The 15,081-nt window shown below is 47.3% G+C and overlaps 1 protein-coding gene across 1 annotated transcript; it reads right to left on the bottom strand.

Annotated features, from left to right (window-relative positions):
* Positions 1 to 2,135: 2,135 nt before the first annotated feature.
* Positions 2,136 to 14,510, bottom strand: LOC141474526 (ankyrin repeat domain-containing protein 9-like). The gene is made up of 3 exons (XM_074162466.1): positions 13,638 to 14,510; positions 8,229 to 8,349; positions 2,136 to 2,389 (listed from the first exon to the last, which is right to left on the bottom strand). Exons 1-3 carry the CDS (start codon positions 14,508 to 14,510, stop codon positions 2,136 to 2,138), a joined length of 1,248 nt encoding a protein of 415 aa, XP_074018567.1.
* Between the last annotated feature and the right edge of the window lie 571 nt (positions 14,511 to 15,081).

Here is a 15,081-nt window from a genome sequence, read left to right as displayed (position 1 = left end):
CCCTACTAACTCAAGTCAATCATACATCATTTCTGGCCTTCATTTTCCATGCCAGTCCATGCCTCATGCCAGAAAACTTTGCTGTCCGAAAAATGGAGGGACATTCTTCCCTGGCAGGGAGGTGGATAATGCTCCTAGTGTAAAAGAATGAAGTGGACTCTTATGAGATCTCTGGCCTGTGTTTTCCACCCTCAGTGTTCTGTGATTCATCTAATTAAGGTACACAGCCTGGAAAACAAGAGGCAATTTGGAACTTCTACTCATTAGCTGGCTATGAATGGGATTTTTTTTTTTGACTCTTGACTGTCTTCATTTTATCTGCGGCAGTTCTTCATGACTCAGACTCCAGAAGGGCTCATGACTGTGTGGGTTGCCTCTGGCAAAGGCAGTAGCTTGAAAGTAAGTGTCTGTCTGTCTGACTTTTACTTCTCTCTGAAAACAAACACTGAAAAGCCTATTCCCTGTGCAGCTGACCCAGCTGCCATGTCTCGCCTGCTTGTTGGGATACAAGATGATTAATCTCCTTCTACATAGCTCAGTACTTAAACCTTATGTGAAGGGGGCACAAGGGCTTTCAGATAAAGCAGGGATAAAAAAAGACTTGTTTTACGCTTAATGAAGAAATAATTTCCTTAAGAACAAAAAGCTCCTCGCAGCCAGTGCTTATAAATTGCTTAATTGGAAATACACATAACAGTCCTGCGAGGATTATCTGAGTGCTTCTGGCTGGAATTAGAGGCAGGAAAGAAAAGTTATTTTAGAGATACTAATAAAACAGGAGGTTGTGAAGGCTTCTGGGATATATACAGATGTTTTATTTTAGGCTTTGCATATAAAGCTGATTTTTAACCGATTTGTTATTGGTTTGCAAGCTCTGCTGATTAGCCTTGAGGCAGAGAGGAGTGAAAATAAAGGGACAGATGTCCCCAGATCAGAGGGTGACAGCTCCAGAAAGCTATACTGATTTTTGTTAGACTTTAGGGTATCAGGCCTGCTACCACTGTCTGGGCAGCTATTTGAGATGTCATCAAATGTGCCAGAAACACAGCTAAAGACATCTTGGGCAGTACCTTTGCTTGCTCCTGATAGGTATCAGCCCCCTCAGCAATCCTCTGCTTTCTCAAGGTGATGACCATGATCACAGGCAGGCTCCTTGTCCGGCCGCAGTGGAAATGCCTTCCTCCACCTCCTACCACTGCCAGTCTCACCAGACTCCTCTTCAGAAAGGTGAAAATGGTGGCTCTTGCAGCTCCACCACCTCCGACTCCTGAGCTTTTTTTATTTTTTTCTTTTGTGCAGTAGTGCACCAGTAGGGCTGCCTCAGATGCCTGGATTTTACATGCTTTGCTAAATATAAATAGGGAGCCTTTCAGCTGCCCACCGCCAGCTTCGGGCACCGCAGCTTCTCCTGTCCCTCGGAGGCAGCAAAGGTGAGAGGGTGGGAAATGGCTGCCCAATCCTCAGGGCTCAAACTCATCTCTGCCCAGTGATCCCCCCGCAAGAGCCTTGCAAAACAATTTGCTTCTGTTTATCGCTCTTTGTTTAGAGCCCAGCCCCAGGGCTGAACTTCTTACGGTACCTGAGGCCCTTCTGTTGCTGGAATAAACCCCACATCTGTGGCGGCTGACAGTAAAGGCAGCTGCACTGCCTTCCCGTAACTGGTTTTGCTGGTTTGGAGTTGGTTTGGACACTGCGTCTAAAAGCGGTGCCGCCATCATCATCAGCCGGGCGTGGCGAGGGGCGGACAAAGGCGCGGGGATCCCCTCAGGGCCCCGGCTTCCCCCCAGGGCCTCGGGATCCCCCTCAGGGCTGCCACCGGCGCCGCTTCCCGCCGGAAGGGGCGCGGCGCCATCTTGCGGCCAGGAGCGGCGCGGCGGCCCCTCGCCCGGCTGAGGCCAGGCAGCGCCGGTTTCCAGCCACCCCAGAGCCCGCCGGGATGCTCACTTTTTCACTGGAAAATATTAAAAAAAAAACCAAACCACAGAACAACCCACAAGCCAATTGCGGTGTGTAGAAATGATCAGCGGTAGCAGCTGCGCTGGTGTAAGAATTTGCTTTTACTTCTTCATGTGCCGCAGCTCTGGCAGCCGACAAGCCTGGGGGAGGGGAAGGCTGTTCATAATTCCCTTTTATTTTTATCCTGCCTTGCCCAGCTGAGTTTCCTCCATTTTCTGAGTTGCAATCTTTATTTTCTCTTCTAATAAAAGGTGGCATTTGAGTTCAAAAGCCCGACAGAGCTCCTGCGGCACTGATGATGAGGAGAGGCAGAAGAAAAAGTCTAGGTGGACCCGCTTCAAAGCTGTGGCGATTTGAGGACCAACAGCAAAAATGCAGGGAGCCATGTCGTGAATCGGACAATACGTGGGCAAAACTGGCCTTTCAGGCCACGCTGCAGGAAAGGAAGAAGAAAAAAAACCCCACACTTAAAGCATTTGAAATGTAAAACTTAAAGGCAAGGCTTTCATTTTAAAATGCACTCTCTTTTTCTTGCTTTTAGCTGGTGAAGAGCATGTTCGTTAGCAGCTCTCCCAGGTTCAACAGCTTTTAGATTTTATTGAGGGTGGTATAAAGGTCCACACGGAGAATAAAAAAGCAGTAGCTACTACAAACTAAAGCTGCAGTTGCCTATTTAAAGTCTGACCTGATCTTCCTAAAGGCAAGGAATTGCCTTCCTCAACCTCAGAGCAGTCGCACTAACAGGTCCAGTGTGTGCCTTGTGACTGTGCCAAAACCTGGCAAGGTGGCACTACCACCCAACTGGGACATTGTCCCCGACGTTACTTGTGGAGTCCTGCCTGGCTGAGGAATTGGCACGGACAGGTCTAGGTTTGGACCTTGTAATTTAACTGGTGTTTGATGATGATGATGTGTATCGGGGTAAGACTGAGACCTTTTGAAACCTGGTTCATGTTTTCTAAAGGACACAAAGCACTAATCTGCTTCTAAAATCTGTTAATTCTGCAAAAGGAGGCCTGGGTAGTTTTGTGGGAAAGCTGCCCTCAGTCTCCCTAATCCCAAATTTGGGTTGCTTTCTGTATTTTACACTTTCCCGAAGCTCACCAGTCTGGGTGAGGTGGTCTAAATGAACGCCTGTGGATTTCTGAGTGCATAGGGAGCACACCTTTAAGCAGAAACTTAATTTAGGCAGAGCTCTTTCTTCCTATCATTTCTTCTTTCCTTTCATTAAATCCCAAATTATGCATGGAATGTAATTTTATCTCTGTCTGTCACCGTGCCGGCTCTGCAAGCCAAAGCCTGTAGTTATCACTGAAGCTCGGTTCTACCCACAGAAGGACTGCCATAAAAAACATTCGATCAGGCAATCAGCTATACCGGTGAGAAGCTTAGTGTCTGAAAATACATGCATCACAGCTGAAAATAGCATTGCTCTAAGATCTGTAAACTCAGAAAAAGAGGCTGCTTACGGTGTCACTGCCTAACACCCTCCAGGCAGAGGAACAGATTCTTTGTCCCACAGTTGCTCATTTTCACCTTCAATCAAAGCCTCGAAATCAGGAAAGACTTTAAAAAATCGCATCTAGATTTCCCCTGCAATCTCAAACAGTTCTCTTTACACTGTAATGGGAGTTGCTCCAGAGGGACGGGCATTACCTCATTGAGAGAGACCCTGTAAGTACTTCTTTCACTAACTGTGCCTAATTATTTTGGATATCATGTACACGTAATGCGATAACCTTCTTCAGAAAGTCTGAGGATGAGGTTAGTGAAGAGAGACAGCTGTAGAAAAGGCCATCCAACCTGTATTTGTCCCAGTACCAAACAGATGTATATAGAATAAGGATTTCAGGTCTGTATATGCACTAGTATATTTTAGGCTAAAATATAGGCTTTTTAAAACATAAGGCTAAAATCTAGCTTTTCAAGTCTTCAGTGGAAAGGGCAACTGGAGAGGGAAGTACCATGGGGAGGTATTGAGCTGCTTTTCCAACTTCCACCCCACACGGGGCAACAATTCCGTGCTGGGGAAGGTACTTCTGTAAGCAGACTTTGCACAATTTATAAAAATCTTTAGGTACTTCCGGTGGACACAGCTTTTCTTTTTTTTTTTCTGATGTCTCCTGTCAGAACAGGTTTTACTGCAAAATGCACTTTCATAAAAATTGAAATGTTTGTAAATGACTTATTGACTTAAAGGGACAAAGGATAAAGGAGAGATCCTGTGAACAAAAGGTGTTTGGATTCTGGAAAATCTGTTAGCAAGGTTCCATGCCGAAGGTTATTGAAGAAATGAAGCTGTTATGGGATCAGAGGAATTATTTCATGGAGTGAAAGTGGGTTACAGCGTGGCAAAGGGTGGGATTTAGTGGCAATCTGTTCCAGTGCCACACCACCCTCACAGGAAAGAATTTCTCTCTGATATCTAACCTAAATCTCCCTTCTTTCAGTTTAAAACCATTACCCCTCGTCCTGTGGCTCCACTCCCTGATAAAGAGTCCCTCCCCATCGCTGTTGTGTCATTCTCTTCCATCACTGTGCCTGTCTGGAGGAAGGGCCTTCAACTGGGAAAGGGTCTTCTTGACCTGTGGGTGTGTTTTTTAGTATTATAATGAAGACAGTCCAGTTAAGGACGCCTGGGCTTCGGGATTCACTGCCAAGTTGGCATTGTTTGTAGAAACAGCTTGATTAGATATTCATTTAAGGTCTTAGTGTCCCAGGAAGACCAAATAATTAGGCCACAGATGTTCCTTCAGACAATTCCCTTTGATCCTCTCTTTAGCAACTATTTAGCAACTATCTACAATCATCCTTCACTGTGGACCAGTACATAAAATTTGACTAACTGCAGAGCCATGGTTAGCTTTAAATTTGATGATAGATATTGGGGATCTGATCAACGCCTATAAATACTTAAAAGGGTAAGTGTCAAGAGGATGGGGTCAGGCTCTTTTCAGTGGTGCCCAGTGACAGGACAAGGGGCAACGGGCACAAGCTGGAACACAGGAAGTTCCATCTGAACAGGCGGAAAATCTTGACTTTGTCTTTTGTTGTTGTTGTTTTTGTTTGTTTTTTTTTTAAATTGTGCTACTGTTGAGGAATTTAAATGTATGTTATTTTCATTAGTTTATAGCGCTTTAACACTACAATGTATGATAAAATATTAAAAATAAAAAGCAAAATATCACAACATTATCAACATTTTGCTGTTGTTTAGGAAATATTTTGATAGATCCGGGTCAGTTTTCTTCTTTGTAAAACTGAGTCCATACTGAATTTGATATTTTGAGTTTTTATTCCGCATCAGAATGGAAGCGTGTTTTGCAATATTGTCACTTTTGGTGGAACAGAAACATCAATTTCCAGTCAGCTCTAACGATTATTTCCTTTTCTAATGCTTGTCAGCCTCTTCTTCTCCCATTTCACTGTTGCAAACTTACTGAGTCTGCTCTAAGGAGACAATTAAGGTATTTCTGTTATTTCTTAAGCGCAGCAGAAGGGAGGGGGTTGGTTCAGCAATACTAGAGATCCCCCCTGTTAATTTTGCGTCGAAGAACAAGATCTCCTGCTGAAGTTAAAAGCAACCTTGAAAAAGAGTCATTCCAGCTGTTAGCTTTGCTGGGCCGAAGGCAGGGGTGGGGAGCAGGTTGGCAGCACCAGGAGGGACCTGTGTCTCTCAACCATTGTTACAGTTTGAGAAAACCCATAAGAATTTATGGTTGCTCAGATAATTATTCTTACTACCCGATGACCCCTCCCCACCCGGAAAGCGGAATCGGAGAAAGCGAGGAAACAGAAGGGTTGAAATAGAAATAGATTTAATAGGATAAGACTAAATAATTAACAACAGTACCAAAGAACCAGTATTAATCCCGATACTAATATAAGATGTACAAGAATTATGCTCAGCCAATTCTATCAGCAGGAAGCTGCACATCCCCAGCAGGGGACAAACGTGGGACACTGCGAGTGCTGTGGCTTCAGGAGGAAGGGAAGGGCTCAGGGGTTCAACACTGGGGCAAGGAGTTCCCTGGACCGCTGCCATCAAGAGAGAAAGCTACACAGCAAACTTTTCTAATGTATACTGAATGTCAAATGCCCAGGTCTCACTCCTCCTCATCCTGGCAAGGCTTGAAAACACTGACACCTTGAATCCCACAGAGCCTGGCTGGCTATAAAGTAAATATTTTCACTAATTCAGACACTAGAGTCTTCTAAAAGTGCAGTTTTCCCCAGCATTAGAAGAAAAGTTAGTCCTGTGTTGCTCAACTCAGGACAACGCCAGTGCCTCCTTATGCCAGCTTGAAGACTTCATGACTGCATCTCTTCACGTGAGACAAAGACCATCCAAGGGAGATGTCAGCCAGAATGTGGGTGGCGGGGGCATGATGTTGCTCCAGTTTTGAGGCTGGAACCTGACGTTCTTTGTGATCCTGAAGCTGCAGGGGGTGTTTTCTGTGCTTTTGTGCTTCTTGTAGCTTGTACTGTAGTTTGGGATTCTCCACACTATTTTCCCTATTCCTGTTCAACTCTAGGAGCTGCTTCCCAGAAGGGGTCTTGCCACACTGCCTTTCCCAATCTTTTTCTTCCCTTTTTTCTCCCGGGTTTTCTTTTGTGAGTCTGACAGCTCCGGGATAATCATTCCTCCTCCTCACAGCTCGACGCAGGAATCTGCCCATCTGATGGCGTGGGTGGGCATTGCTGCTGCACAGAGCACAACAATCTTCTCTAGATACTTCCCACCAGCAGTAAACCTCTGCTTCTCAGGAGATCCATAGCAAAACATGAACACACTCTACTAGGGCTGGAACTGGGACCCAGTCTGGAAAATTACAACGGCTTTTCCAATTCAGGTGGCCTTTGGGAGTCACCCCCAGAGGACCCCTACTGCTTGGCTTCACAGGGGCTTCCCAAGAGCTAGAGACAACTGTGGGGTGTCGTGGGAGCTGGATCCCGATGGCCACACGGAGTCATCGGTATCATCAGCTGAGGGTGGTGGCGCCAGCAGTGTCTTGCTGCTGTCCTGGCCAGACAGACAGACAGACAGGGGCTGGCGTGGGACACGCCAAACCTGTCAGCTGCATTTGGGGTGACTCACTCAGGGAGGTGCACTCAAGTTAACTGAGGTGTGGGCAGGATTTCGGTCATTGCATCACCTGCTTCTGACACAAGGGAATATACACTTTAAATTTCTTTCTCTGTTTCAATACCTGCCTTGCCACCTGCTGGCCTGTGGGCTACAACTAACTACGGTTGTGAAAAACCTGATACCCTGGTGAGCCTAGCTCTGAGGGACACGTCAGCCCAGGGCTCCCTCAGCTGCCAGAGCTGCTCACTGGTGCCCTCCTTGATGGTCAGCTTTGGCAGAGCTGCCAGGGCACGAGAGAAATGGAATCAGAATCTCAGTCTCAGATACAGGAAACATGGAAGCAAATAACGCAGAAAACTTACATCTTTGGGGACCACATTCTTGTGTTGAAGTAGTCAAGGCTAAATCTCCCCGCTGTGAAGGCAAGGAGACAGTCTTGGCCTTCTCTAAGGGAGATCAGTGAAACAATTCCTCTCTGTGTTCTCCCAGGAAACCAGTAACTTGCAAGCACAAGTACCAACTTCTTTGGTCACAGCTTGTATGTACAGGTGTGCACTGAGGAGATCTGTGGGACAGTTGGTGGTGGAGTCCAAGTCCCGTGATCATCATAGAATCATAGGATGGTTTGGGTTGGAAAGGACCTTAAAGATCATCCAGTCCCACCCTCCTGCCATGGGCAGGGACACCTCCCACTAGACCAGGTTGCTCAAAGCCCCATCCAGCCTGGACTTGAACACCTCCAGGGATGGGGCAGCCACAGCTTCTCTGGGCAACCTGTTCCAGTTCCCATCATCACCACCAAAACCAGCTACCCATCACCTAAAACGCTTTAGGTAGCTATTTTTGGCAGGGCAGTGGAGGAGCTGGGTGGTCCGTATTTGGGCACAGAAGGCAGTGGGTTGGTTACACTGGGGAGAGCACAGCAGGTACAAGGTGCACATCTGTCCGAGGATCTTCAGCAGCAGCTGAACCTACAGGAGAAGCTGGAGTTGGTGCTGGAAGTCTCACCAGGGCATCTTTCCGTACAGAGAAAAACCTTAGGAAGGAAAAGAGCTTGTTGATGGTGCACAAACCAGACAGAGAAAGGTGGCTGATGCTGTTATATAGACTGGAAACAGCTTTGTCATAAGGTGCTGTGCGCTGAACTCAAACCTAAAAGATGAAAATCTCCAAAACCAATTACTGTTTGCCCCCTGTTGAGTCCCTTCTTCTGATTCATTGCTACCTTGCAGCAGATCTGCGAAATGGGGGTTCACCTCATCACTTGGGGTCATCCCCTGGCAGCACAGCCAGCTACTGCCGGCCTGGGAAGGAAAATATTATCTTCCTCAGATCACATTTTTGGAGGTAATTGCTCAGCAGTCAGGGTGAAATCATCAAACACCAAGATGAGCCAAAGCAAAAGCAATAGATGCTGGTGGGTGGTTTTGACCAACTGGCTAATAAAAGACACACCAAGTTTATACTGCAAGTTTATTACAGTAATACAATCAGATTAAATGATTTTAACAGCTAATATACGTAATTATATCAGGGTATGTATATATATTTTATTCCCAGCACGTTACAGTGTTTTTATTTTTAATCATGCAGCGAGTAATGTACAAACACAATTATATGGAAGATTTTTTTTTTCCCTAAAAAAGAGAAAACAAAATTACAAAAGTATGGCTTTGTAAGAAAGTTGTATCATACAATGAACATTCATTTGTACTTGGGCATGGTGACATTTGGTCTTAATCGGTGAACAACAGGGTCTGTCACTGTCATGCTGATCCCCAAAAAGCCAAGGGAACTGGGAACAGGGAAATGCCCAGCGGTGTTAGAGAGATGGAAAACATAGGTATATACATTCAAAGTACGAAAAAATGTAAAAAATGTTTTCAGGTATTAAGCATCACATTTATCTAGAGGCTGAAGTCAGAGTTACGGAGCCTTAAAGAATGTAAGTGCACAAACAGTTTCTGTTTTCCTTTAGACCAACAAACATCTGGAGTGAGGCAACTGACTTAAAAAGCGTTACTTCGGGTGTAAAGAGGTGTAACTGAGGTCAGAATCTGGCCTGTCCTTCCTGCTAATGGTGCTGCAGAAACAGACAGAAGCACAGGGTTAGGGAGTCGGAGGCGGCTGAATTTTGCTGGCAGCCCGGAGAAAAGAAAGACAAAGATGTATGTTTGATAGATTTTATTAAAAAAGGATTCAAGAATAAAATGTGGCCACTGTCACAAACCCTTTGAAGGATGACTGTAGTTGTTGGCAAGCAGAAGCCCTTGTGCTTGGTGTTTGGGGGTAAAACACCTATTTCAAGAGCCGCTGCCTCTTTACAGGAGAAGAAGAAATGTCCTTACCTGTTACAGCACAGAGCCTGGGACACACACCTCGCAGGAAAAGGCTGCTTTCTTAAGGCATTGATCACTGACATGCACAAGTGGGGAAGGATTGTAAGTCAGTTATGAGTTTTACCAGGAGAGGGCGGGCAGAGACACAGACGTAGGTGTGCACAGATGTGTTTACACACACGCACACACACGCCAAGTCACTCTGAAGTGATACTCGTTGAAGCTGGTCACACACGTACACACACAACTCAGATCCTTACAGTGCTGCTCCTCCAAATTGAAATTATAAAGATGCAACCTGCAGAGCCAACCTGTAATCCAAGGATTAGCAAAGACTTTACCCTCTCCCTTTTCTCTCTTGCTTTTACGCTTTTTCCCCCAGGTTCAGAAATACAGATCTTACCTACACTTACTCAGTGTGTGTATATACAAAATGTAAACATCACTACACAGCAGCGAGCACCCTTTTTGATTAACAAAGTCACTAACGTATTTGTCATACAAGCACAAGGATTCTCCAAGACAACAGACTGTCAGATTGCAGGAAGTGTGGAAAATATTTTGAGTTTATTTTTGCTAATGACCTGGCTTGGAAAGGATGGAGGAAAAAAATCAACATGTGTGGGGCTGAGGTAGATTTGGCCGAATCTGATGAAATGTCACTGAACTGAGCAGGAAGACAAAGGGGATCTTAAACTAACAGGCAGGTCACCACAAGATAAGCAAACCAGGTTTAGGGAGAAGATTCATAGAATCATAGAATCATGGAATGGTTTGGTTTGGAAGGGACCTTAAAGATCATCAAGTTCCACCCCCCTGCCATGGACAGGGACACCTCCTACTAGACCAGGTTGCTCAAAGCCCCATCCAGCCTGGTTCTTGAACACTTCCAGGGATGGAATTCCTCCACTCCAGCAGAAGGACACCCTATCCCACGCTCGTATTGCTACAGGCAGCGGAAAGAGTTGTTACCACGACACTCATGGCCCTAAACTCTGGCCCAGTGGGACCACACATGGAGGTCTGATGGTAGCTCAGCAGCTGGGGGCCAACTGCTGCTTGGTTTCTTGTTAAAATGCTCAGGAAAAGGAGGAATGAGAAGGCCGCAGAGTGAACTTTCCAGTGCGGGTTGCACCTGTTGCGCACCGGGCTGAGCACACCAGAGATTTTGTGTGTTGGCCAACAAGGGGCCAGCAGCTTTCCAGGCTGTGGTACCAGATGCAGATATGCCCAGAATTTGAGTTTCCTGTGCAGTTGCTGTGAATCCATCTCTTATCCTCTCTCTAGGCCAGTGGATATGGGTGGCCTCCCGCAGGGACAAATACACGTACACCAGCATCCTGCTGCCTGCTACAAATCCACCCATGAAGTGCCTGAACCCTGACCTTTGCAAGGATCCACAACTGTTATTGCCAACAAGAGATCCCTGCACCATTTTAGACCCACTTGCTCCCAGTGGGTTGCTCTGGCTCTCTGGGTACATGCCCCTGCCTTATTAGAAAGTGCTACCTCGTTAATGCCAAGAATCCCTACCTGCCTCCTTTGATTTGTAGGTGGAACAGCCTTCCCCTCCCTCCTGCCTTTTCTGAAACTCTTTATAGCACCGAAACTCTCATGGATTCGAGCCAGTGCAGTAACAGTTGATGATTTCCCTTCCCTCCTTGCCTGGGATCTCTGCTCCTGGGGCCTAATTACTATTCTAATAATATCCATCACCAGCCTCCTCCGCCTCTCGCCCACCGACATCCGGATGAGATACCGCATTGCTGCTGGGAACAAACCCAATCCTGCTCCTCCGGACTCCAGGGGTACCACAGGGGCCCTGCTCTCCGTAGTCACTCTCACCAGCCTCGGGCAAAGAGCGCTTGCTTTGTCCCCTGCCTCCAGCTCCGGGTTTCTGGGGGCTGCAGGTGCTGGGGAGCCTGGAGGGCTTGGGGCTTGGCAGCCACTGCTTATAATGCAAATCTGCCTTGGGCTTTGCTTTCCTTCCCGAGCTGTGACAGCCTCCGCCTGCTGCAGGGGCTGCCGAGCCAGCCAGCGGCCTCCCCACAAAACTCTCCCCGGAGATTGACCCCCAGTTTCTGCACCACCCTTCACGCCTGCCCCCATGGAACAAGGAGGAACAGATGCAGATGGAGAAAGTCGAGCAAGTCCCCAGGGGCAGGAGTGGAAGGATACTGCAGTGTCAGGAATGTGGGATTTCAGGAGAATGGTTAACCCTTTCCTGGCCTGCTTTGCCACTTTTAGGGCTGGGCTGACATTTTCTCCATCTTACAAGCAAACCTGCATCTTCAGCTAGCGCAGGGAGGCACCAGCACCTCCAGCACCGAGGTGCTTCCACCACACATTGGAAGGGATGTCTGGGAGGAGCATCCCCATGTCTCTGAAAGGATGTTCCCTGCAGGAAATCTCCACCTGGCGCACAGGAGGTACCTGGCGCACAGGGAAACTGAGCGGAAGCATTCCCTGTCCTGATGGAAAAACGGGTGCAGCTCCAGCACAGCCACCTTGGCACAGGGAGATAAGACACGAGCCATTTTGCACAGAGCAATTGAGATGTGAACCCACATCCTTTCTTAGCCAAAGCCTTGCTAAAAGGGTTTGTGCCCCACAGCCTTTGGCTCCAAATTTATTTAAGGAGATGAGTGATTTCTTCACTGCTGTTCAGTACGGACCTAGGGAAGTGGCTTATGCTACTTCAGCAGAGCAGAGGGTTGTGCTAACAAAGAGAGGAAAACGCTGGGGTCCAAAATAAGAGATGTCATAGAATCATAGAATCATAGAATGGTTTGGGTTGGAAGGGACCTTAAAGATCACCCAGTTCCAACCCCCCTGCCATGGGCAGGGACACCTCCCACTAGACCAGGTTGCTCAAAGCCCCATCCAGCCTGGCCTTGAACACCTCCAGGGATGGGGCATCCACGGCTTCTCTGGGCAACCTGTTCCAGTGCCTCACCACCCTCACAGGAAAGAATTTCTTCCTAATATCTCATCTAAATCTCCCCTCTTTCAGTCCCCAAAGGGAGTTGGGATCTCGCAGCTGCTCCGTTGGTGCTGAGCACGGCCAGGAGAGCAGGACCAGTGCCTTGAGCAGAGGGGGCTCTGCCTGGGCAGGGAAGCACAGAGCCCCCCAGGAGGCAGGGCAGCCCTAGCCCTGCAAACACACCCTGCCTGCAGCGCCCAGGGGAGTCAGGGGGAACTTTGGGTATATCCCAGGATCAAGCCCTCTATCTGGACCCAAGTGGCAAAAATACTCTAATTGACAACAAGTGACAACTTTTAAGAGCAGAACATCAGTCCCCACCTTAGTATAACTAGCAAATGCCGGTGGCTCTGAGACTCGCTGGGAGACGAAGTTAGTGAGCTCAAGTCTTTTGTGGAGATACATTCAGCCCTAAAACACAAGTCAAAGAGAAATTATGTCACTTATAAAGGACAGGGCTTCCACTGGCCCCGCTCTGATTTTCATTTTTTTTACTGGACAGCAGGGAAAATGGTTCCTTCCCTATTGCACAAGTCTGTAAAGGCATCAGGGCTGGGATTGCCTTTAACCCCCTCACTTCCAGGTGAGACAGGATGCTTTCTGTTTGCAATTCTTCCCATCTCTATCCCCCCCCCGCCCAGGAATACACACTCCCTGCCCCTCTCTGAACTCATAGCCTCCATGCTATGACCTGCTGTAAAGTAACTCCGTAAAATCAGGTACCCTGCAGGACTGCCTCTACATCCCTGCAGCATCAGCCATGGACTTTCTGGTTATTACCAGATGATGCTGGATCATTGTTAGAAAGGAAACCTGACGTTTGAACCCCCTTGGTACGGGATGGTATTTCTCCCAGCTCCAGCAGAAGACAGTCCCATAGTTACACCGTTTGAAAATCCCACTGGGCACGTAGTTCCTTTTTACCCAGGTACGTTACACAGGATGCAGTTATCATATTGGGAATTCAGATACACTGAGACCAGCTGACAGCTAAGAAAACAAATGTAACACAGTCTCGACTACAGTTAACCCTTCACATGCACAACAAAACAGAAAACAAGGAAGGCTTTTGCTTTTAAAAGTGCCGTGCCTGCAATCAATTAGAAAAGACATTTAAAATCTTGTCACAAAATATTGGATTTTCCAGCATAGCCTAATAGGTTAAGTGCTAAAATCACACTAAAATGCAGAGGGCGGTGGATGACCAGCTCCCCTAAGTTGCCTTTGAAAATCCAAGACCCAGCGAATAAAGTCAAGGAAAGACATTTACCACATTTTTTGTTGGTAGCTTTTTGCCGTAGGATGGTAAGGGCTTTAGTGCCTGAGGTATAGGTAGTTCCTGGATGCTTTTAGGGAAGTGGGAGGGGGGAAGAGTCTGGAGGATAGTTTGCATAGCTTGCAGATATAAAGATGCAGGTGTGTTCCCCACCAGGCTGTTGAATTTATCTTCCCCCAGCAAAGCTGTCCAGTGTTCTGGATGCTCCTGCAGAACTTTCCGCATCTTAAACTGTGGGTTGGGCATGAAGAGCAAGAGGTAGTCGAGGCAGAGCTTCTTTGATGCCACATTGACTTTGGAGTCCCACATCTGCTCCAGGATGACGTCCAGTGGGGTAAGCCCTTTACTGTCCTCTATCCTGGGAGAAGCTCCGTTCCCGAGGAGAATGAGGACCGTCTCTGACCTCAGCAGTTCGCAGGCAAGGTGCAGGGGGGTTTTCCCATCTTCCAGATGAAAGCAGCCAGTCCTATTGATGTAGGAGTTCAAGCTGGGGAGCTTGTGTGCAATTTTGATGATCAGCCCCAAGATATCTCTCCTGTCATATGTGACCGCCATGGCCAAGTGAGGAGCAGAGGATGGGCAATAGCAGAAGTGCTCCCCAGGCACCTTGAGAGCCTCCTCTGGAAAATGAGACAGCAGATACTGAGCATAAGGCAAGTGGTTATGCACCACTGCATAGAGAAGGGCTTCTGAAGGTGAGTAGGTTCTTAGGCTGGCATTTTCCTCCCAGTAAAAATATTCCATAGTTCTCATGTCTTCCAGCATCCACACAGGCTTGTGATCTCTCACAGCCTGGTAGAACATATAGGATAAGAACTTGCAGTGCCTGCTCTGATCATCCTGCAGGCTGGCCTGGTTGCTGGCCATGGCTCAGCAAATAAAGAGCAGCTCCACGTAGAATCACTCCAGACTGTAAGATCTGTGCACTTGGAATGCAGATCCTGCTGCTGCTGCAACCTTCAGGCTGTCATTGCTGCCTGGACCGCACTAGCTGGAATGCACAGGCTGATCATCTCCACCCATTCATTGTTTTTCCCCTCACTGCAGTGGTTTTGTTTAGGTAAGCACAATCCCACAGGCTCAGTTAACCCGTGCCATGCAAGCAGATGGTTAGTGAGTACAGCCCGCTCCGCGCGTGGCACAGGTTACTGGAGCGCTGTCAGACTGCGAGTGATTTTATACACAGACAGCCAGAGAGAAGAGAGGGAGAGACTAAAATTAGCTTGAGAGGTGAGGCGGATTTCTGTCTGCATTTCGTGTCTAACCAGATCGGCTCATACATTGCAGTAAGCGCAATATTCATCTATTTTTTGCATGTCACTCACACACACGCAGCTCATTATATAGTAAAAAATATGTAGCAGTGTAAAATGCTCCACAGCTGATAATACACAGGATTATATGCCTGGGAAATCAAGGGATTGGTAGCTGTAGCGTT

Source organism: Numenius arquata, chromosome 2, assembly GCF_964106895.1.
Source record: "Numenius arquata chromosome 2, bNumArq3.hap1.1, whole genome shotgun sequence".
NCBI lineage: Eukaryota > Metazoa > Chordata > Aves > Charadriiformes > Scolopacidae > Numenius > Numenius arquata.
This window is presented reverse-complemented; position numbering and strand designations above follow the sequence as displayed.

Coding starts and splice junctions, on each gene's coding strand:
- LOC141474526 (XM_074162466.1), bottom strand. CDS start 14,510: ATGGCCAGCAACCAGGCCAGCCTGCAGGATGATCAGAGCAGGCACTGC. Junction 8,350..13,637: donor AGCTACCAACAAAAAATGTG/GTAAATGTCTTT, acceptor TTTCCTTCCCAG/GCCGGCAGTAGCTGGCTGTG. Junction 2,390..8,228: donor GACTCAACAGGGGGCAAACA/GTAATTGGTTTT, acceptor CCTTTCCTGCAG/CGTGGCCTGAAAGGCCAGTT.